Source organism: Psittacula echo, assembly GCF_963264785.1.
Source record: "Psittacula echo genome assembly, chromosome: 7".
Taxonomy (NCBI): Eukaryota; Metazoa; Chordata; class Aves; order Psittaciformes; family Psittacidae; genus Psittacula; species Psittacula echo.
In genome coordinates this window covers 40034073-40056570 of record NC_137740.1, presented here as the reverse complement: position 1 = coordinate 40056570, position 22498 = coordinate 40034073, and the positions used below count along the sequence as shown (strand labels likewise).

The 22498-nt window shown below is 42.4% G+C and overlaps 2 protein-coding genes across 2 annotated transcripts in view; one reads left to right on the top strand and one right to left on the bottom strand.

The window, feature by feature from the left end:
* The window catches only part of MED12L (mediator complex subunit 12L), a gene marked incomplete at its 3' end in the record, with an annotated part of 159930 nt that overhangs the window by 22666 nt on the left and 114766 nt on the right, over positions 1–22498 (top strand). Inside the window, exons 11-15 of the mRNA XM_080622527.1 lie at positions 12557–12688; positions 14093–14219; positions 16280–16494; positions 17612–17716; positions 18698–18874. Of these exons, the coding sequence (XP_080478653.1) occupies positions 12557–12688; positions 14093–14219; positions 16280–16494; positions 17612–17716; positions 18698–18874 (756 nt within the window). The remainder of the gene's footprint in view (positions 1–12556; positions 12689–14092; positions 14220–16279; positions 16495–17611; positions 17717–18697; positions 18875–22498) is intronic.
* On the bottom strand, positions 20672–21655 carry GPR171 (G protein-coupled receptor 171; the record flags this gene model as incomplete). Its single annotated transcript, XM_080623226.1, has 1 exon — positions 20672–21655. One exon carries the CDS (start codon positions 21653–21655, stop codon positions 20672–20674), a length of 984 nt encoding a protein of 327 aa, XP_080479352.1.

The following is a 22498-nucleotide window of genomic DNA, read 5'->3' as shown; positions in this document are numbered from 1 at the left end:
AGGCCTTTTATTTTTAACTCTTCTTTGCTGACTTCATATAGACTTTCTCAGTAGATTTGGCTGCGTAGGAGGACTTGAAATATAGATATCTATGACATGGCAAAAGGCAGTATATGCACTTTCATTTGAGATGGTAAGAGAAAACTACTGGCTTTTTTATAGCCGCAGGTATTTCCCTGACATTTCCTTGCCTCAAAACATCAGTGTTTAACTACAGAATGATTACCACTGTGGTGGTGATCTTTAAATAAATAATTCCAGTGAACAGTTTGTATTGCTACCATACAGTTTTAAATTAGAGTAAAATTCTGTTGCACTTGTGCAGATTTGGAACACCTTTGATTCCTCTCCACCCTCTTTTAAAGATCGCTCCCTCTGAGTCAATTTGTGCAAGAACAGAGTCCTCAGAAGAGTGAGGTAGAGAATGCAATAGTGACTTTCTCATAAAAATGCCTGTGCAAACTCCTCTGTGAGTTCACCTGTGGCTTCAACCCACTCAACTTGCGGTCTACCTGTATTTTATTATCTGTCATAGTCTTTCACAGGTGCAACTAAGGAAGGGAATTCAGAAAGGTCCCGTCCCTCCCTCCCTCCCCCCACCAGCTCTGCCTTTAAACCTGTTTAGTTTTTGAATGGTTGGTGAGACTTTTTACCTTCGCCTCCAGTGTAGAAAAACTCAATTTCGTTAAATATAACTTGAAATACACCTGAGCAGTGGGAGGGATACCTGGTAAGTAAAGCATCATACCAGTATTTTCTAGCTAGTATGCAGTGGTAAATGGATGAAAGAAGAGAGCGCTTGATTTTTTTTAAGGACCAATAGTGAATTTCTTAAAATCATTATGGAGATTCCGAAAACTTCATAGATTTGTGCGCTTGGATTGCTTTTAAAGTTTAGCTCTCTGCACTTGTAGTTAGGTCTTGCTTCTCATATTGTCTTTGAAGTCCAGCTGAATTCTTATGATGCCAAGAGATGTTTTTCATTCTAGAGTGAAAAAGTCCTGTTTTGAACTTGGTTCTCACGAATAGGGCTTGTCACAAATGCAGAGAGTTAATATTTGTCCTTCTGAGATCACTTTGCTGGAAATTAAACAAACAACAGAACACCCAGCCAACCCTGCTGTGCCTGTGGGAAAGGAGGGCTAACTGTGCCTTCTCAGTTAGTAAGCTGCAGTTGAGTGGTTCGTAACTACATATGGGAGGTGAATCTGAGCATATTGGGATAATGGATGGGTAAGAGAGACAAGATAAGCAAAATCAAACTGGATTCATATATCTGCATAATAAGAGTCTGTTTCCACAAGCACTGAGAAAATGGAGCATGTTCTGAGCATTCTTGTGGTATTTTTAATAATGCAGTCAGCATGGCTTCAGTTGCTCGAATTGCTTAGTTATCTGAAGTTTGTTTGCATGGGTATTTTCACCCTTTATTATTTCAGCAAATCCAATACCTTATTTCTGCTCACCTAAGTATCTAAGGGAATTAAAGTACAAAATCTCACTGGAAGGGAAAAATTTATTATTTGACTTAAGTAACAGCTGGGGCCCTTAGAAAAAAGACATGACTTGGTTTTCCTTTTTGTATTAGACAACTTCAAAGTAGTGGTTAATATTTTGTTGAAATGGTCTCAAAATTCAAGCAAATATGCAAGCTGTGCTCCAATACAAAGGTTTGTCCTTGGGCAGTTGCTAGCACTGTGGTGCGTATGTAGTGCTTGCGTACTATCCTGTAACAGCTTTGTCATAGAATCATAGAATAGTTAGGGTTGGAAAGGATCTTAAGACCATACAGTTCCAACCCCCCTGCCATGGGCAGGGACACCCCACACTAAACCGTGCTACCCAAGGCCTCATCCAACCTGGCCTTGAACACCACCAAGGATGGAGCATTCACAACCTCCCTGGGCAACCCATTCCAGTGCCTCACCACCCTCTCAGTAAAGAATTTCTTCCTTATATCCAATCTAAACTTCCCCTGTTTAAGTTTTAACCCATTACCCCTTGTCCTGTCACTACAGTCCCTGATGAAGAGTCCATTCCCAGCATCCTTGTAGGCCCCCTTCAGATACTGGAAGGCTGCTATGAGGTCTCCACGCAGCCTTCTCTTCTCCAGGCTGAGCAGCCCCAACTTTCTCAGCCTATCTTCATACGGGAGGTGCTCCAGTCCCCTGATCATCCTCGTGGCCCTCCTCTGGACTTGTTCCAACAGTTCCATATCCTTTTTATGTTGAGGACACCAGAACTGCACACAGTACTCCAAGTGAGTTCTCACGAGAGCAGAGTAGAGGGGCAGGATCACCTCCTTCGACCTGCTGGTCACGCTCCTCTTGATGCAGCCCAGGATACAGTTGGCTTTCTGGGCTGCAAGCTCACACTGAAGCTGGCTCATGTTCATTTTTTCATCGACCAACACCCCCAAGTCCTTCTCTGCAGGGCTGCTCTGAATCTCTTCTCTGCCCAATCTGTAACTGTGCCTGGGATTGTTCCGACCCAGGTGCAGGACCTTGCACTTGCCATGGTTAAACTTCATCAGGTTGGCATCAGCCCACCTCACAAGCGTGTCGAGGTCCCTCTGGATGGCATCCCTTCCCTCCGGCGTATCAACCAAACCGCACAGCTTGGTGTCATTGGCAAACTTGCTGAGGGCGCACTCAATCCCCCTGGCCATGTCACCGACAAAGATGTTGAACAAGACCGGTCCCAACACCAATCCCTGAGGGACACCACTCGTTACCGGTCTCCAGCCGGACATCGAGCCATTGACCACAACTCTTTGCGTGCGGCCATCCAGCCAATTTTTTATCCACCGAGTGGTCCACCCATCAAATTGATGTCTCTCCAATGTAGAGACAAGGATGTCGTGTGGGACAGTGTCGAAGGCTTTGCACAAGTCCAGGTAGATGATGTCAACTGCTCTGCCCTTGTTCATCAGTTTCGTAGCCCCATCATAGAAGGCCACCAAATTGGTCAGGCAGGATTTCCCCTTAGTGAAGCCATGCTGGCTGTCACCAACCACCTCCTTGTTTTTCATGTGCCTTAGCATGCCTTCCAGGAGAATCTGCTCCAAGAGTTTGCCAGGCACAGAGGTGAGACTGACTGGTCTGGAATTCCGCCGGGTCATCCATTTTCCCCTTCTTGAAAATGGGGGTTATATTTCCCTTTTTCCAGTCATCGGGAACTTCACCTGACTGCCATGATTTTTCAAATATGATGGCCAGTGGCTTAGCAACTTCATTCGCCAGCTCCTTCAGGACCTGCGGATGGATGTCGTCAGGTCCCATGGACTTGTGTATGTTTAGGTTTTTAAGATGGTCTTGAACCAGATCCTCTCCTACAGTGGGCCTAGGGTCTTCATTCTCACAGTCCCTGCGTTCGCCTTCCAAGACTTGGGTGGTGCGGTCAGAGACTTTGCCAGTGAAGACTGAGGCAAAGAAGTCATTAAGAACCTCAGCCTTCTCCAAATCCTGGGTAGCCCGCTCTCCCGATATCTTCCGGAAGGGGCCTACGTTGTCCCTAGTCTGTCTTTTATTCGCTACGTACCTATAGAATCCCTTCCTGTTATCCTTAACATCCCTAGCCAAGTTTAATTCTAACTGGGCCTTAGCCTTCCTCACCTGGTCCCTAGCTTCCTGGACAACATCCCTGTATTCTTCCCAGGCTGCCTGTCCCTGCTTCCACCTTCTATAAGCGTCTTTTTTCCTTTGAATTTTCCTGAGCAGCTCCTTATCCATCCAAGGAGGTTTCCTGGCCCTCCTGCTGCACTTCCTTCTAGTTGGGATGCAACACTCCTGAGCTTGTAGCAGGTGATCCTTGAATAACAACCAAGAGTCTTGAGCCCCCCTGCCCTCTAGGGCTGTATCCCATGGAACCTTACTAAGCAGGTTCCTGAAGAGGCCAGAGTCTGCTCTCTTGAAGTCCAGGGCAGGGAGCTTGCTGCACGCTCTTCTCACTGTCCCGAGGATCTCAAATTCGACCATCTTGTGGTCGCTGCAACCAAGGCTGCCCTGGAGCGTCACATTTCCAACCAGCCCTTCCCTGTTGGTGAGCACAAGGTCAAGCATGGCACCTCTCCTTGTCAGCTCCTCTATTACTTGCAGAAGAAAGTTGTCTTCCACACAATTGAGGAACCTCCTGGATTGCTTGTGCCGGGCCGTACCTGCACTCCAACAGATGTCAGGGTGGTTGAAGTCCCCCGTGAGAACACGGGCCTGTGAGCGTGAGGCTGTTCCTATCTGCCTATAGAGCACTTCATCCACAGATTCCTCTTGACCAGGCGGTCTGTAACAGATCCCCACAGTAATGTCCCCCATCGCTGCTCTCCCTTTAACCCTGACCCACAAACTCTCTGTCGACTGCTCACCCGTCCCCAGACAGAGTTCCACACTCTCCAGCCTATCCCTAACATAAATAGCAACTCCCCCTCCCCGCCTGCCAGGCCTGTCTTTTCTAAAGAGCCTGTAACCTTCCATTCCAACACTCCAGTCGTAGGAGCCATCCCACCATGTTTCTGTGATGCCTACTATATCATACTCCCATAGTTGTTCACACATCTCTAATTCCTCTTGTTTGTTTCCCATGCTATGGGCGTTTGTATAGAGGCATCTGAGCCGAGCTCCAAATGAAGCCGGCTCATTGGCTGGAGCGGCTGGAATATCTCTGCATCGCTCCGAGCATTTATTGTAGGTGCTGGCAACTGACTGGGTGTGTTGGGATGGAATGATGCCCCCCTCCCCCAACACATCTAGTTTAAAGAAACCGTGATCAGCCTGGCAAGCCTCCGACCAAAACCACTCTTCCTCTTCTTTGTCAGCTCAGCTCTACTAGCCCCCAGTAGACCTGGCCTACTAACTTGGGTCCCGTATTCAAAACACCCAAACCCCTGACTATGGCACCCTTTATTAACTTGGCCAATCCTCCGAGCTTTTTTAAGGTCCTCCCCTGTATCCTGGAGAATTGATGAAAAGACAGCCTGAGCTCCAGAGCCCCTAACCACCTCTCCCAGGGCTCTGTAGTCCTTCTTTATGTTCTCCAGGCTACTTCTATCAACATCACTAGCACTCACATGGATCACCAGAAGTGGGTAATAGTCCGTGGGACTCACTAGAGCAGGCAGCCTCTCTGCAACATCCCTGATCCATGCCCCAGGTAGGCAACACACCTCCCTCGAGACCGGGTCAGGCCGACAGATGAGTGCCTCTGTCCCTTTCAAAGTAGAGTCCCCTACCACTATGATCCGTCTACTTTTTCCTGGCAGCACCAGTAGTGATCTTCTTTACCGGCGCAACTGCCGGTTGTTTCTGGTGCAAGTGACCTTCCTTCTTAGCCCCCTGCAGGACAGCAAAGCAGTTCTGAGTGGGGACAACAGCTTTAGGAGGAAGCCTCTTGTTTTTAATTGTCCTCTTCCTCTTTTTTTTGTTGTTTTTTTGTTGTTACTATTTCCCAGCTTCTTGGGTTGACAGCCTCATCCACTCCTCCGTGAGCTTCAGGGGACGCTTGAGGCCCCTGCACAGTTTGGGCCTGGAGGAGGCAGTCCTGCTTCCTCTCAGCTTCCCTGACATCTTGCAGCCTATTGACAGCATCCTGCAGCTCAGCCACCTGCTGCAGGAGGACCTCCACCAGGGAGCACCGAGTGCAGCCCTGCCCATTGGGCACCGTTCCCTCAGGAGACCAGTGCAGGCACTCTCTACACTCTGAGCAGTGCACTGCAGCCTCCCCTCTCATCGGCTCTGTCTGGGTGCCTACACTGGCCACCGCCGGGGCAGCCAGAGCAGAGCTCCCAGACCGGGCCCTAGTCATACGGTGAGTACTCACCATCCCCCTTGCCTGCCCGCGCGAACTGCTATGCAAACTGCCTCGACCTGCCCTGTTTGCCCGCCCTGTTCGCCCCTCATGTGCTCCAGACTTCTTTTTTCATATTCCATATTTTAGTCTGCACTGCCAGTGTCCCTTGATTTAAAACCCCCAAACTTTTGAGGATAATTTTTGTTACAGATATTGAGATGTATTTTCAGATGGAACAAGCTGTCCTAACTGTTTCTGTGAGCAGAGCATAGATCTGGGATTCTGAGCCAGGCCCCTTTTTTATTTTCCCAGCAAAAACCTGATAGTGTTTGTGTTAGAATCATAGAATCATAGAATAGTTAGGGTTGGAAAGGATCTTCAGATCATCTAGTTCCAACCCCCTTGCCATGGGCAGGGACACCCCACACTAAACCATGTCACCCAAGGCCTCATCCAACCTGGCCTTGAACACCGCCAAGGATGGAACATTCACAACCTCCCTGGGCAACCCATTCCAGTGCCTCACCACCCTCTCAGTAAAGAATTTCTTCCTTTACATCCAATCTAAACTTCCCCTGTTTAAGTTTGAACCCGTTACCCCTTGTCCTGTCACTACAGTCCGTGATGAATAGTCCCTCCCCAGAGGCTCTTGTCTTTTTTCCTCCCCGTTCTCTTTAGAAAGATGGGTTGTACTAATAAACACTGCTGTGTTGTACCCCTTCTTTGTCTCCTTTAATAAAAACATGGCTTCTGAAATCCCTTTCTTGTCATCCCTTTTCTTAGAAAGCTGAACTGGAGATTTTTGTTAAAATGTTAATTTTATTTCACTGAGGAATGAATTTGAAAATGCTAACTGGAATTGCAATTACAAATTTATTTAGATAGTCTGACTTAAAAAAGAAAACAAAAAAGCTTAGTTTTTAAAGGGAATGTTCTTAAGATAAAAATTCCACAACATTAGAAATAAAGCAGCTCTGTGTTTTGAGACTGAACTCTATCATACTAGGAAGCAATCAGACTTTTTGTTGGGTTTTTTTTTTTGTTAACTGTCATGATTTAAGGACAGAATGGCTTCCTGTGACACCGACTTGACTTGCAATAAGCACCTGCTCAGATTTGTTAAATGATTTAATTGAGTACATTTGTTCAATATCTTACTGTTTCGAAAGGAACAGGGTTAGCCATATAAATACATATGTACGTATCTGTACACACACGCATCTGTGTACATATAGATATGTATATATGAAGTATCTCATTTATTTCCTCTGCAGGCATCTATGATTGGCATAAGAGCACACTTTCTACAAGCTTTTTATTTTTTTTCCCCTCCCTTTTTTACCCAAGAAACAGCAGTGTGTCTCGGGGTGGGAGGAATGGTTTTCTAGGTGCTGTTCATCTCTGTCCCTTGAAAGGTGCTGGGGCATGGTGGTGTGAGCGGTGGCTTGCCTGGCTGCCTGCATGAGTTCCTGTTGACGGCTCTGAGTGTGGTGAGAATGCTGGTCTCAGCTAGGCTGGGTGGCAGCTCCGTCGTGTGTGTGGGCAGTGGTGGTGACAAATGACACAGGCATTCCCTGGTAGCACTGAGTCATGTACCTTGTTGCTTTCTGGAAAGATTTTGGTGAGGTGAGAGGAGGTGAGGTTTCCTTTTGCTCAGTGATTTGAACTCCTGGGCATTATACCCTGCTCTTCTGCCTCCACCATAAAAAGATAACTTCTGCAGTCCAGGTACCTCAGTGGTGGCCTTAGCTAGTGCAAAGTCAAACTAGTTCCTTATCAAATTTTAACTGAATGATAAAAGCAAGGACTAGTGGGAAAAGGGCTCAGAGTTATGGAAAGCAGAGGTGTAATTGTACTTTTGGCTTCCTATCTCCAAACCTACCAGGAGCAGTAACATTTAATACTTTCCTGCATTACTAGTTGTGGTGCTTTTAAAAAGGCAAAACAAACTAATGCCTTTATTCTTTTCTTCACCCACCTTCTGCTCCAGTTATAAATTGAAGCCTTCTCTGAAAGGGTCTGGCTGGGTGGCTTTCAGAAGGTTTTGGGTCATGGCTAAAAAGCAAAAGTTTTAAGTTGTCCAAACTTGAAATCTTTCCTGAAAGGTGTGTGTGCTACCTGGTGTAGATGATCTCTTCCATTTGATGGCACTTTGAGCTGTGCTTTCTTCCATTAGAACTTGCAGAAGGTTTGAGGGTTGCGAGGAAGGGTCTTGTCAGTGAGAGAGCTTCCCCTGGCCTGAGGGAGTTGCGGTTCCTGCCTACCCACACTTGTTCTCTGCTCCAGCACCTTATGCCTTGCATTCCCTGCAAAACGTAGTAATTAGCTAACGTGTGAACTGAGCTTTTTGTTTTCCTGCCCCAGAAATTTTAAGGGTACAAATGTGACCTTAATGCTACCTTTCATGGCTGTAATTTGAGCCCCTCTGAAAGGTGGTCTCCAAGCCAGACCATCTGCAGATACAAGATCCCTAATTAGGGAAATCCAGAGCCTGATTATTCTGAGAGGTGTTACTTAATTGCATTCTTAGCATGTTTAAGTACACAGTGTTGGAAGGGAGGAAGCTGTGAGGCACAGCTATGATGAGGCAGCATCAGGAGGAAGGAAGTCCTGCAGGCAGGCAGCAGGGAACTAGAGCTCTCCCATGTGCATTACCAGCGTCATGGGCTGCAGCTGCTGCAGCTCCCAGGAGCAGCACACTCCTGTCCGTGCTCAGCAAAGCAGCAAGAACTCAGCACTGGAGTTTCCAGTACTGGACTTTCCAGTTTGTGGCTCTACAGATGAGTGGTGGTTAGTTAGCACAGTCTTCCACTGCCCACATGCTGCTGTAGAAGCGTACTTACTGGAAAGGTTTGGGGTAATTATTTATATTGCCGGGACTCCATACAGTTTTCAAATGTATTTGTTATTTTCAGTCAAAAGCAAAATAGAGTATTTGATGGTTAGACCCTGCAACTTTTCTCAGCTGCTGCAGGGCCCTGTGTTCCAAGAGCTCAGTGTGTGGGAATGGCTCTGATGATGTTAACTTGTCCAACAAAAGCCTGCATTAGAGGGTTCAAATAATTGCCTGCACCCAGCTAACTTTTTAGTTGCTGCACATGTCAGCTTCTGAGAACCAAGCTCACTGTTTTTAAGCACTTAAGTAGCGGTGTTGGAATTCTTAGCCGTTATGGTGGTTTTTTTGTTTTTAAAAAAAGAGGTTACATTCTGCATGTACATGAAACTGCAGAGTCAACACTGTGATTTTTGCGATGCGTGATCACTTCTGGGTGTTTGATTTGTGGTGATGTTGGATTGTACATTTTTAAAAATGCAGTTCTGCTTTTTATAGGCGTACAATTGGGGAGTTGTTTTTACATTTTTGGACTAATAAATATAACAGTGTTAGCAGATGATTTGTTTAGAAACAGAGCAAACTGTCTGCTTTTTCTTAACCGTAAAGTTGTCTCTTTCTAGGGGTTTAAATTTAACATCACCTCCACCCCAAAACCCCAGATTGTCTGTTGAAAATAAGCTGCTTGGTGCGTATCAGCCATTCTGTGAAATCTCCTGAAATTCTGGTAGAAAACATGAGGAATTAATCTGTACTGAACTTATTTACACCTCCGTGCAGCCCTGACCAGGATAATTACATGTTACTTTCTTGTGTGTTGCACAAACATCTGTCCTTTATTTATCCCTTCTGTTAGGAGAATTTTAATACAGAGCTATATCTAGAAGTGCTGTTCCAAAGTAAGAGTTCACAGCATTTCTTGAAATAACTGAAGTAACAATCAGCTTGAACAGAAAAATGTCCGCTTGCCCTGGGTTTTCTCTTTTCTTTGGGCTAGCAAGTAAGTAATTTATGCAATCTTTAGTTAAAAAAAAAACCGACCCAAAACCCCACAAAAAAGTGCTTGGATAAATAAGCCTTAGCCCTTGATCATAGACAGTTGGGTGTGCAGTTCAAATGAGGTATCCTATTAATTACAACCCGTAAGTATACGCAGTGTATTTGGTAAGTGTTGTGGCCTTCTGGCACCTGGCTTTGTGACCTGGGGATGCACAGACTTGAGTGGATGTGGGAGCCCACCTTGAGGTAGGTCTGTCTTGTATAACCTACCTCCCCCCGAGGCGTCTTTTCCACAGACTTGCTCTCTGGGGCACTGTGCTTCTGTTTCACTGCACAGAGTGGTGGCTGTTTTGGGGGCTGGAGGGCTTGGGCTTGGAGAAAAGCTGAGCCCTGCTGTGCCTTGTGTTTGTAGTGGTCATGTTGTTTGAAAAGTGGATTCATGCTTGGCATGCAGAAAACCAATTCCACGCACTCAGGAAAGATACTGTGTTTATTCAGGCCTAGGTGCTTGATTTGTGGAACAGTCCACTGAGTACCCAGGTCTGAATAAACACAATACTTCTCCTGAGTGTGTGGATTTGGTTTACTGCACTCTGGGCACAAATCTGTTTCTTGGATAACAGTCAGAGGTATGTGGCACAGGCGTGAAGTTGCAAGTGCTACATACGAGGACTCCAAAAATACAGGCACATAAAATTTGGTTTGAATTCTGTTTGTGTGTGTTCTTCTGCATGGTGACTGGAGTTTTACTTTCGGTCTGGTTTTGCATTTGTCATAAGGCTTAAACATCTGTTCCCTTGAGAAGCAGGAGGAGCACAGTAGAAGAGGTTAGCTCACCGACTGCAGGCCTCAGTGGTTTTGCTCTTCAGTGCTCAGTGTAGCTGAATGTAACTCTGAGGACAGTTGAGTAACAGGTAGATATTCTTGGCTTAGTGTCTCAACTGGCCTGAAAGAAATATTTGTACATGCGCACATGCATATGTATACCTTGGTGTCTGTCTGCATTCTGGCAGTGTGTGAACGGTGTGCGTATTCCTTGGAGGAAAAGCACCCTCATTTCTCTCAAGAGGAAAATCATTGAAAGTCAGAAAATTGGCTTGCTGCTTCTATGATTTGACATTTGACGTTTGACAACCTTAGCCCTTTTCTTTAGGCCAGAGCAAAACCATGTAGGAACACTTTTATAACCATTTTTTCTTTCAGAAGTACCTTACTTCAGAAGTAAGTCTTCCTTTAAATCTCTTGCCAGGATTTCCCTCTCTGTGTTTGCCTCTTCACGATAAGCTCTGACTTTTGGCATCAGTGCCCCATTGCCTTATCTCTTTAAGGTCTTCATTACTTTTCTGAAGAGATTCAATTGTAGGGGCATCACCTGCTCCTTTCTTGAGAAGATAAGCTGCCTTTCCACTCTGTGAGCAATGCCATTCCCTGTGAGAAGGAGGGCGAAAGAGGTCCAGTGCTGGCATCCCTGGGATGCCACAGGATGTGAGGCAGCATGAACGCAGCTTCAGGGAATGGGGAACCTGATGCGCTTTGTCTGAACTCGGAGTTGGTGTCTCCTGCTTGAGGTATAGAAATGTGTGGGGTTTTTTTGTTGGTATGGTTTCTCTGGTTAACAGACAGGGAGAAAAGTCAGTGTGAAGATCAGCCTTTTGGGTGTTCTGCATTGTCTTCAAAAATATATAGTATCCATACTTCTGTTGTTAGCTGGCTGCATCTAATCACTAGAGTGGTGATGCTACCATCTCATTGCTCTCGGGATGAGAGAAAAGCATTTTCCCCTCTTCCCTTCACTCCACCCACCCCATGTCATTTAGTGTCTCTTGCTTGCCTGTTGAAGTGTATTTACAGGAAACTTCTGTTTGTGATGTGTGTGCACCTACACACCAGCCTTGTTAAACAGATGTGCTTATCGTACCATTGGTTTTTTGTATTTTTTGAGGATGACAATTGGGATAGCATTGAAGCAGTAACTTTTATGCTTGTGGGTCTGTAATTCCTAATCACTCTGAAAAAAGTATTCACTTTCTGAGGGTGCTATGCTTGACTCTAGCTTTTCTGATGCTGACCTGTAAGTGTAGTTTCCACTAATCCTGAGGAAAGAAGAAAAATCACATCTGCTTAATTTGCAGGTCAGTCTAAAGTTAAAGTGTTCAGAGATGGTAGTCAGACTGGGTAGAAGCAAGGAGGTTCAGCAGATCCTGTTCAACAGCACACACACACTCACACACACACACGAAATACTCCCAAATTATGGGTGGTTAGTAGAAACAGAGATTGGATGAACACTTGGTAGATAAAAGCGTACTGTATCCCACTGTGGTTTTGCAAGTAGTGATTTTCCAAAGACATGTGCTGTTTCTTAAAAACGTCTATGTTAGGTCAGAAATAAATCGAGCTTTTGGGGAGTATTTGACCTTGGTTATCTGACAGGTACACCTTTAGAGGTTAGGGGAATTTTGTTTTTTTTTCTTGGTTTTTGTTTTTGTTTCTGGTTTTTTTTTTTTTTTTTTAATGTAGCAGTTGGATGCATATTTTGGAAACAGATGAAGGAGGTTTGGAAGAATTAATATAAGAAAATCTTAAGTTCTGTGTGGTCAGTTGGATTGAGAGGCTCTGTGTGGTATGGTTTTCCTGTTTCTTTTGCTCATAAAACAGATAACCCTTTTTTGCTTTTGTGAAGAAGTGTTACAATAAAGGAAAATGTTGATTTGAGTATCAGCAGATTGAAAACTTAGATTTCCCTCTTTGGTTTCCTGATTATATTTCATTTGAAAACACTACAAATAAAGCAGATGTGTGCATCTGTCAGTCCTAAAAAACAAACACCAGCTTCTGTCTTCATCCCCCTGAACACTGGTTGCCGCAAGCTCTTTGCTCAGCAATAAGCCTGTTGACTGTGTGGGTGACATGTTTTTCTGTCTTTGTTTTTGCACTGAACAGATAGCCCCAAACGATGAAGCTGTGGTAATGCTGCTTTGCGAATGGGCTGTGAGCTGTAAAAGGTCTGGTAAGCACAGGGCCATGGCTGTAGCCAAGCTCCTGGAGAAGAGGCAAGCAGAAATTGAAGCAGAAGTAAGTTATTTCTGCTTCTAGAACAGTGTGAACAGTATGCTTTAAAAGTGAGATATTTCTAAGGAAGCAACACTTTAATCTTTACCCATTATGAGTCAAGTAAGTTTGATGGTATTTGGAGCACTGGGGATTTTTGTCATCAATTTACAGTTTTTAAAACTTAGATAAAATGAAAAAGCCTTCTATTTAAAGTAAAAAGAAATTACAACCTACTTCAGAATTGTCTATGTTAGCTGATTCATTCCTGTCTGAAATGGTTTACTTCTGTGAACTACTTTTCACAAATAAAGCAGTGCCACCATAACTAGAGTCCCTTAAAAAGTGAGTATGGATCTGGCCAATGGGGCAGGGCTGTTTCACTGATGACTCTGGGAAGGTTCCACAACTGAGATCTGTTTTGAGTCAAAATTCAAGTGTAACTTTAAATCTTGCAGTCTGTCTGTAGAATTCCTTTGTTTCTAGAGGGGAAATGAAATGTTCCACTGGAGAAGCTTGATGCTGTAGTAACATCTTTGATGTAAACTGTTGTCTGTTGTGTGGCAAATGATCGTACTTCAGCTTGCATAAGCTGACATTTCTTGAAACTTCAGTAATACTGAATCTGCTCAGCAGTGAGGATCAAACAGTGGCAGCGTGCTCACTGCAGCCTTGTTGCAGCTTTCTGGACCAGTGGTACCCCCCATAGCCAGAGCACTGGTGCCTCGGCCTCCCCTGCCTCCATGCAGTGCCAGCAGGCAGGTTTTCCTGGATGGGTGTTCTGTTTAGTGGTGTGGTTGTTTCCCCCCCTCCTTAGAAAAGAGGGTCCCCAGGACAGTAGTATGTGATGTCTGCTCAGTCTGGCTGTGGGGATGTACAGATGAGAGTACTCTCGGGAGTGCATCTCTGCAGACAGACAGACCTACAGGCAACATTAGGTGAAAAAAGACTCACTTTCCAAAGGCTTTCTGCTTTGTCTGCTCCTCACCACAACCATTAATTAGGGGGAAGGGAGCTTGCTGTATTGTTTCTGCCTCCCTTGCACTGGAATCCACTCAAAGCAGAAATGTTTTGCATGTTATTATTATATTTAGTATAACTTACAGAAACAAGAGTTACTTTTTGTGTTCGTGTTGGTCCTGGAAGTCCTGTATCTTAAATTTTTGCTTTTATATGAAACCGTGTCGTTGCAGATGATGGTACATGTCTCAGACATTCCTTTTCAATAAGTAATCCAAAGTGATTAAATAAAACACCTTAGAAATAACCAAACTAGGTAATGGGAAAAACCTGTCGTTCTAGAACAAGTCTGGATTTTATGAAGAGGTAGGAAACTGTCACATGCAGAGTTGCCTCAGATGCAAATTGTGGGAATATTGTATGCATTTGTGTGCAGATACATGCTTTTTTATTTATTTAACTGTGCAGAGATGTGGTGAATCTGAAGTCCTAGATGAAAAGGAATCTCTGTCTTCAGCCTCCTTGACAGGTTCCAGTCTTCCTGTCTTTCAGAATGTCCTGCTAAGGTTTTTAGATACACAAGCACCCTCGTTATGTGAGTATTAACTAACTTATATTCTAAAGTAGGTCAGAAGCAACTGGTCTGCTGTGTGGCTACTGAAGTTACTGTTTTGATGTTGTGAGTGTTTCACAGTTTCCATGATTACCCACTCTATTTTCATATGCACGTTTTGTTTTCTTAATCTCTTGCCTTGTTACACAATCTTCCTGTGATTTTTCTTTCTTTCTTTTCAAAAAAAGAAAATTGGCAGAACCTATGTTTATTTCTGTTTAAGCTGTAGGAGATTTTGGGAATTTACTTGCATTCTATGCATATATAACATCAAACATTTGCCTCTTTCTGGCACATCCACATTTGAAGTGACTGACTTGGAAATTACACACAAGTGTTAAAGTCAAAAGCTGTTAGCTGACAAATAGGTGGGTTGAAAAAGGATCTTTGTTCCTCGTAGATTCCTCTGTGAAATGTCTTTTTTCTAATCAAACCGCCTGACATTGTAGCTTGTGTTTTTAATATCTTAAGTACTGCTAGTTAGTGCATTTTTTGTCTTTTTTTAAATTTTTTATCTTTTCCCGGGGCCCTTGAGGCAAAGGGGATTTTAAGTGATTTGAAACATGATACTGGAAACTCTCAACATCCGAAAAAGGAGAATCTTCTTAAAAATTTGTTACAGACTCTTGAGGTATTGGCAGGGCTCTCTTTTCGTGCCTGTGGTGACCCTGGTTTTAATAAACCATCCAAACTATTTGTGTTATTTAGGCTTGTGTTTCTCACGTGCTTGTTTCAAATGTGCTACTGTCCTTCCCTCAGTAGTTCTTCAAGGCAGAGTAGGGTGAGCAGCTGGGGAATGTTTTCCTTGTTTGAAATCATCTTTGGTATTTTCAAGGACTGGACAAGCTTTGTGGTATTCTATTGTTTTTACGGTGGTTGAGCTTCTGTGTCTGTACAAATGAAAAGCATGTGACTGCTTTATTTTGAAGGAGGGCAGGTGGCCTTTTCTGCAGGTGTTTGTTCTACAATGCTTCTCCATGCCACACACCTTACTTTTGGGGGTGTATCATGGTGGGTAGCTTTGAATGAGTGGGACCTGTATGCCACAGAGGAGAGTCCTGACTTTGGCTCAGTGTGCTCTTGGGATAATTGCTGCAGCTGCTGTGCTGCACTGTGATGAGAGTTTCTAAATAAAAGTAGTGTTATATATTGAATGAATTCAGACTTATAAAGCGTAATTTACTTTTAAATAAATATTGATTATTCGGATTTGGTAGTTCTGTAGCTGGAGGTTTTGTTGCCCAATAAAGCCGGCATGGTATAAAGCTATTTGCTGTTAACTGCAATGTTGAAACCCTTCTGTGTACAGAACAGGTGAAATTAAATATAGCCGTGACAAATGAAAACTTAGTAACAAAATCTTATATATTGTGTTTCTCTAGGTTTTGCTTTGGCACTGGCAAACTAACATGCATTTATTTTAATGAACTTTTTCCTGATGTGCATGAGTATGTTTATTAGATAAAATACACTATGCTTTCAAGCATTAATAAAATGCTGCTTTTAAATCTCGGAGGCCTGGCATAAGGAAATCTTGAGTTCTCTGAAAATATTCTTAAAGGTTTTCTGTTATGAATACAAAAGTGCTATAGATAAAATAGTCACACTTGCTATAGTAATATAATTTGGGAGGAAAGGATAACTATTAGGTAGTCTGTTATAATCCAAAGCTTCAGATTCAATTTTTCCTCACACAAGGAATGTCCTCTCCCTCTTTTTAACTTTTAGAAGTATTTGGACATTATCCCTAACTGCTGATACACCCTCCCCAACCCTTCCCCGCACAATGTCTGTGGGATAGGATGCTCTGGAATCTACTGCTGCCTGAAGTCTGCCCCCTTTCTGGAGCTGATAGCAAAGAAAAACCATGCAAGTTAGCAGATGGTTTATTCAGTGGAGACAAAGAAACCTCTGCGGGATGCCTGAGACATTTTTAGCAGGCCTTAAAATTGATTTGTAGGGGTTTTCAATTTGCATAGTTGGAACCCAAATACTTGTAAGTTGAAACTGTAGTCTAACTTTTTTTTCTCTTTTTTGGGTAGCTGACCCAAATAGTGACCATGAGAAGACAGAGTTTGTGAATTTGGTGCTGCTTTTTTCTGAATTCACTCGTCATGATGTTTTCTCCCATGATGCTTACATGTGCACTTTAATATCACGTGGAGACTTGTCAATCACTGCAACTACTAGACCACGTTCACCAAATGGGGAAACTGTGGATGAACACTATTCTAAGGATCATGATGTGAAACTGGAGGTAACAGTTCATGCTCTTTCTCCCATGTTTGGTACTGTTTCCTTAAACTTAGATTTTCACTGAATCATTAGTGTTTCAGATATGAGATACTAAGTTTTTTGATCTGTGTCTCCTTTTCTCTTTCTCTCTCTTTGAGAAAAGTGATCCATTAGCTTACTTCTTGCATGTAAAATCTGTAAATATTATTGTTGTGATGCAAATACACTGAGTTGTCTAGTGATCTGAATAACTTGGGACAAACAAAAAGGCACAATGTAGGCTTCATTTGCAGATATGCTTCAGTGCAAAGAAGGGAGAGCTTTAAGCAGGAGGAGTCTGTGAGGAGCATGGTGTAAGCCCACATCCTCTGTGTAGTGTAGAGTGTGCTGGCACAGTACAGGCATGAGTGATGCACAGCCTGGTAGTCTGCTCACAGATGATCAGGAGTTACTGTGTGCCACACAGCCACTGACTGAAGACTGGAAAGCCAGACCTCCTGACTTGTATGTGTGCAGTTCAGGGGCAACCTGGGTCTTCCATCAGATGAGCAGTTTGTAACCTTTTCTAAAACTGCTGCAAGAGGAGGGCAATTTTAAACTTGGGCTACAAACCATGTTTGTTCTCATGTGATGAGATGTAGCCTGCTGTTCTGCTGCACAGTCCATGTGGGGCCTGTAGGAAGCAAAACCATCCTTTTACATGTCTTTTTAATTTCTTTCGTATATTTCTTACATCACTGTCATGACCAAATTTGCCCTGAAATATAGGGGGGTTCTACAAGTTGCTTTTCGTGGTACAACAAAGCAGGAAGTAAGTCTTGGGAAGGTACAAGAGTCAGCCTCCTGTTCTGTAGGTGTTCCTGGAGGGACAGAAGTGCTCACGAGGATGTCCTGTAAAGTTTTGTTTCCCTGTTTGGCTCAAGCTGTATTCTATGCTTTTGTGGATTTAGGTAGAGAAATACTTTTGTGAATTAAGGCTTGTCATAAAGATTTGAAAGTCAGTGTCTGAAACCTCCTTGCCATTAATACTTTTTTCTTAATTCTTAAATAGGTGGAGTGCTTGAGTTTACCTGAGATCATTTAAAAGGGTCTTCAATAAAATGTTGCTGATACTTATTTTTCTCTCTGGCAATTACTAGGATCATAGCATTATGGAACATATGGGCATTGATTCAGGAACTGCTAGTATTTTTGATGATGTAGACAAGAGTGACTTTAAGGCAGATTTTGGTTCGGAATTTCCAGTAGGTTTAACTTCTTTTTTTGTGCATGCCTTTGATGCCTGTGCCTGCTGCTTGCTGTTGCCACTGAATGTCTTGCCATGCCCCTGGTACTGCCTGGTGGCTCCATTGACAACCATATCTTTCAGCATCCAGTCTCTTCTGTCTTCTGTGTTGGTGCATTGCCTCCTTTCTCTCATCTCTGCTGTATGACAACTTACTGCTCTCCTATGCTTCCCCTGGTTGTCCACCTGCACACATGCGTGCACAGCATACTCCCTCCTTCCCTTCTTCCCCTTACCCTCAGCATATTCAGAGCGCTGTGTATTATTGTTAAACATGAATAAATATGCAAAGCTACCCACTTCTGTGACATCGAGGAGCTCCATTGATACCGTTTGCTTTTCTAGTGACAGTTGTATGTTTTGGCTCTGTCTCTCCCTTTCTTTTTCCTCACTGATAGGCTGATTCTGCATTACTTTTGAATCTCCTAGTTTCTTCCTTTGGACTGGTCCTCATTCTGTATCTGCATGGACTCCTCAGACTTTTCAGTGCAATCCACTTGCAGGATATTGGGACCCCTGTACCTGTCATAGCAGTGCTTTCAACCATATGTATGCCTGCTGACAGTGTGTTGTGTCACCTTTCACTTCATCCTTTTCATTATTTTCCCTCAGTCACTGGAACAGATCATCGTGGTTTCTGTGTCACAGCAGCATGAGAAGTGTGGAGATTGTTATGAATCATGATGCTTTTTTTCCATGACTATTGTTAGTTTGAAACTCTTCTAATAACAGTGGAGATATGCAGAGAGATATAATGTGTATATGTATCATAAATTTCAGGCTTGATTACAATTGCCCCTTGTTTTGTCTATCCTTGAAAAACCTCAGATGTTTAAAAAGTGATTGTAAGCAAGAACAGAATCGTATCTCTGAATGCAGTTGCTTAATTTTGAAATCTAGAGGTTACACTTACCTTAAACATTTGTTTTACATGATTTAGATTTTTTCTCCGATGCCTGGGGAGTCTTGTGAGAATGTGAACTCTTCCTTAGACAGAAGAATTTCAGTTACCAGCGAGAAATCAGTCAAGAGAGAAAGGCTGAGAGAACTGATTTTCCCATCCAATTATGACCTCCTCCGGCATTTGCAATATGCAACACATTTCCCTATACCTCTGGTGAGTTATCTGTGTACTTGTGTGTGTAATGGTACTGCCTGGTGTGACAGCAAAGCATTCAAAGAAAGAAAAGCTCACTGACTGAAGAGAGCTGGGATGTGTGGTCCCTGCCCAAGGGCTCCTGGCCAGCTTGTGTGATGCTATTACTGCTAGCGTGCACGTGCTCTGCACTGTGGAACAGCTTCAGTGAAGCACGTGTGTGTTATTTTACCAAAAGGTTAGCTGGATGAATGCATAAGAGCTGTAATACTGTGTGATGACTTACTTGGGTTAAGGAGACCAGCAACACAATAAAAATGCCATGTTCTGGGGTGTAATAAAAGTTTGCTAAACAGAAAAATTAGTATTGTAGTTGGACTGATGGGTGAATAGCAAAATAGCTGGAAAAAAACAGTTCTGAAATATACGGGACAGAGCAGTTATTTTCTTCCACCCACTCTGCGCTGTTTCTAGCATGGATTTTTGGCTGCTGCTGTGGTGTTTGTCTGTAGGCTCATGGGAACTGAAGAAAACCCCATGAATAACATTCCAGATCCCAAACCATCAGTCAGATGGCTTCTCATGTTTTCCACTGTGCAGGAAAGAGGGCCCACATACTGAACAAGACTTAAACTGGAATGTAGCTACTTGAGAATTATTATTGTTGTTGTTATTATCATAATCATTATTACTTATGATTATTATTTTTAACAACAATAATAACTTTTTAGGAATATTAAATCCTTTTAATATGGCAAGTGTCATGTGAGAGTACAATGTAATAACCACAGTTTTGTTTGCTTTAAATTTCTTACTCCACAGTTTGGGTTCTGATTTATTGCATGTGAATTGTTGGTAGAATGCTGAATGAGCTATTTCTGTTCAGGAGAGTTTGGATGCTTGCTTAAAGTTTGATTCATATTTTGCCCATTTTAAGGATTAGGAAAAAGATAACTTGGTTTGAGTTTGTTCTTGAAATATTTTTGATTTATGGATGAAGCTAATCCAAGTAGCTGGATTTTGCCTATGCAAATGAGTTTTAAAATTTTGTTTATTCTGTATAGGCATTATTATTGGAAGTAGTTGTCAATTGGAATATTAATAAACTTAGTTGCTGTTTCTTACATTTTTATAAAAAACCAAGGAGAGAGAACACACTGGATATTTATACTTTTTATATTAATTTTTAAAATTTCCTTGACTTTTCTACAGTAACATGTTGTTTGCTTTCTTCGTATTCACTGAAGCAGCAGCAAGGAAAGGCAATGCAACTTGACAATAAGAAATTTATTTATAAAAACTGCAGATATGACATAAGCAGGTACAATAACTTTCAGTCAGTGCAGCTTAAAATCACTTTATGGAGTAAATAATGCCCTTTAAAATGCTTTTGGGTTAAGTGTATATATGAAAACTTCGCAGCTGAAGAACTGCTTTAAATTAACCTCTTCATTTGATTGCACCAAGTTGTTTAATATAGTAACTATACAATACTTAACTTAGAAAAGGTGAGCTCAGGTGTTTACCATAAATAATTACAAGGTACATTTGAATTTGTCTGATTTCTTATGTTCTTAAGTGTTGCTGATCCCTGGAAGGGCATCACTGGCACCTTGAACTGTTTCTGAAGGGCTTTATAGAGGTTCTGTTAGTCCAGACCTGCTGTGTGAACGTATAACAAAGTGGTGGGTATGGTTCAAGTTTTTTCCTTCTGCTTGGGTTCATGTTTCAGCAGGAATGCAGTTTCCCATGGTAGCCATGCTTGCAATTGCACCTCGGCTGTTTGTACTGCAGATCTGAACTCTCCTCTGATGTATTTTAGAATTGGTACTTTTGCATCTGCTGCTCGCTTCTGTATTGTACCTCTTCGTCTGTGAAAACCTGTGTCTCTTTAGGTGTGGCAAAAGTTTCAGTGAATTTCAGTCTGAATGTTTTGGAAAGATGGTAATACAGAATAGGGTCAAAACAGAGGTTTGATATGGCAAACAGCAAGGTAGATTCTTTAGCTTTAAAGAGAGCTTGTTTCAGAAAGCAGCTGGTATTGGTATCGCTTTGGCTCAAAGTATAGGGGATACGAACAACGTGGTATGGCACAAAACATAGCAAGTAGCCTGCAGTTACCAGCAGTATGTTGATGAGGGCTTTCTTCACGTTTGCATAACTCTCACTGTATTTGTTCCGGTAGAGCTGTCGAACAACAAGGAAATTGGAAATCAGTATCACAGCTGAAAAATTCAGGAATATCGCTGTGCATATGAAATTAGTAAACACGTGCCAGTCTCTTCCAAATTTTGTTTTAAAATCAATGCATCCTGCACCAGGTTGTTCTTCAATGGTTTTTATTGGAATAGCCATGTTAGGTACTGTTATAAGGAGAACCATTGTCCATACGACTGCAGACAACATCTTGGCAAATCCAGGCTCCTGAATGCGGTATATCTTACAACTGTGCATTAGCTGAAGACAACGGTCCATGCTCACAAATCCCAGAAATATAATAGATAAATACATGTTCAGGTAGATGAAACAGGCTGTAACCTGACAGTGGAATATTCTCAGTTTCCAGGATGCAACTCCTAGGTCAACAATAATCTTCACTGGCAATGCTAAAGTCAACAAAAAATCTGCTGTTAAGAGGTTAATTAAGTAGATGCTTATGCACTTCTGTTTATGATCTCTTTGTGTGAATGCCCATAATGCAAAACAGCTTCCAATAAATCCCATGAGAAAAATCAAGTAGTAAAAATAGGTAAAAGGTTCCATTTCTTCAACAACGTGGCATTGTGAAACATTGCTTGACATTGTGAACTTCTTGTGCGAGTTGGTTTTGCTGCTAGAGGATCTCAAGAACCTACAAAGAGAACCAAGACAATGTCAATGACATCAACTTTTCCTGAGAGTCGGTAGTTATTCTCTGGGAATATTGTTTGATTAATTTAATGGAAAAAAAATGCAATTTGGAAGAAATATTTTTCTCTCTTTTCATGCTGCTTCACAGATATTCAAGAGGGCTTTGTTCTTGAAAAGTTTAGAAACTGTTAGGGTTTGTTCATGAAAGCATACAGACTACTAGAGTTGTCTTTCTGAGTGGGTGTTTAGTTTAATATGTTTGGTTCTACAGTGCCCTCCTCTCCTTACCTTCCTCCAACCGAACCACCAAAATAAAAGCTTGAATCTGTTTAAGATTAAGCATCTGGTTAATAATGGTCATACTAAAACTTAAGAACTTTTGAACAATTAAAACTAGGCTTAAAAGAAGGGTAAGATTTGTAGCAGTCTTGTCCTATAAAAAAGTACTAGGAGTTTTGAAGTTAATGCACTGTCAAGCCAATATATGGATACGTCAGATAGATGAGCAAATAGTTCTAATCAGTCCTAAGTTTTGCAAATTGCACTCCCTTCCTATTTGAACAGAGGATAAATTAATTGCTCATTTTTAAGAAGTCTTTTAAAAAAAGCACTTTTTGAAAGAAGCAGCTATTAAATAATTTTGCTGACTTCCTTTTTAAGCTTCACTAGAAATTATAGGGAAGAAAAGTAAAAAATTTTGATGCTATTTTAATTAAATATACTACTCCATGACTGAGGGTTTTTTTTTGTTTGTTTGCTACACTGTCAGGCTGCTGCGTGGAATGTCTGGAGGAG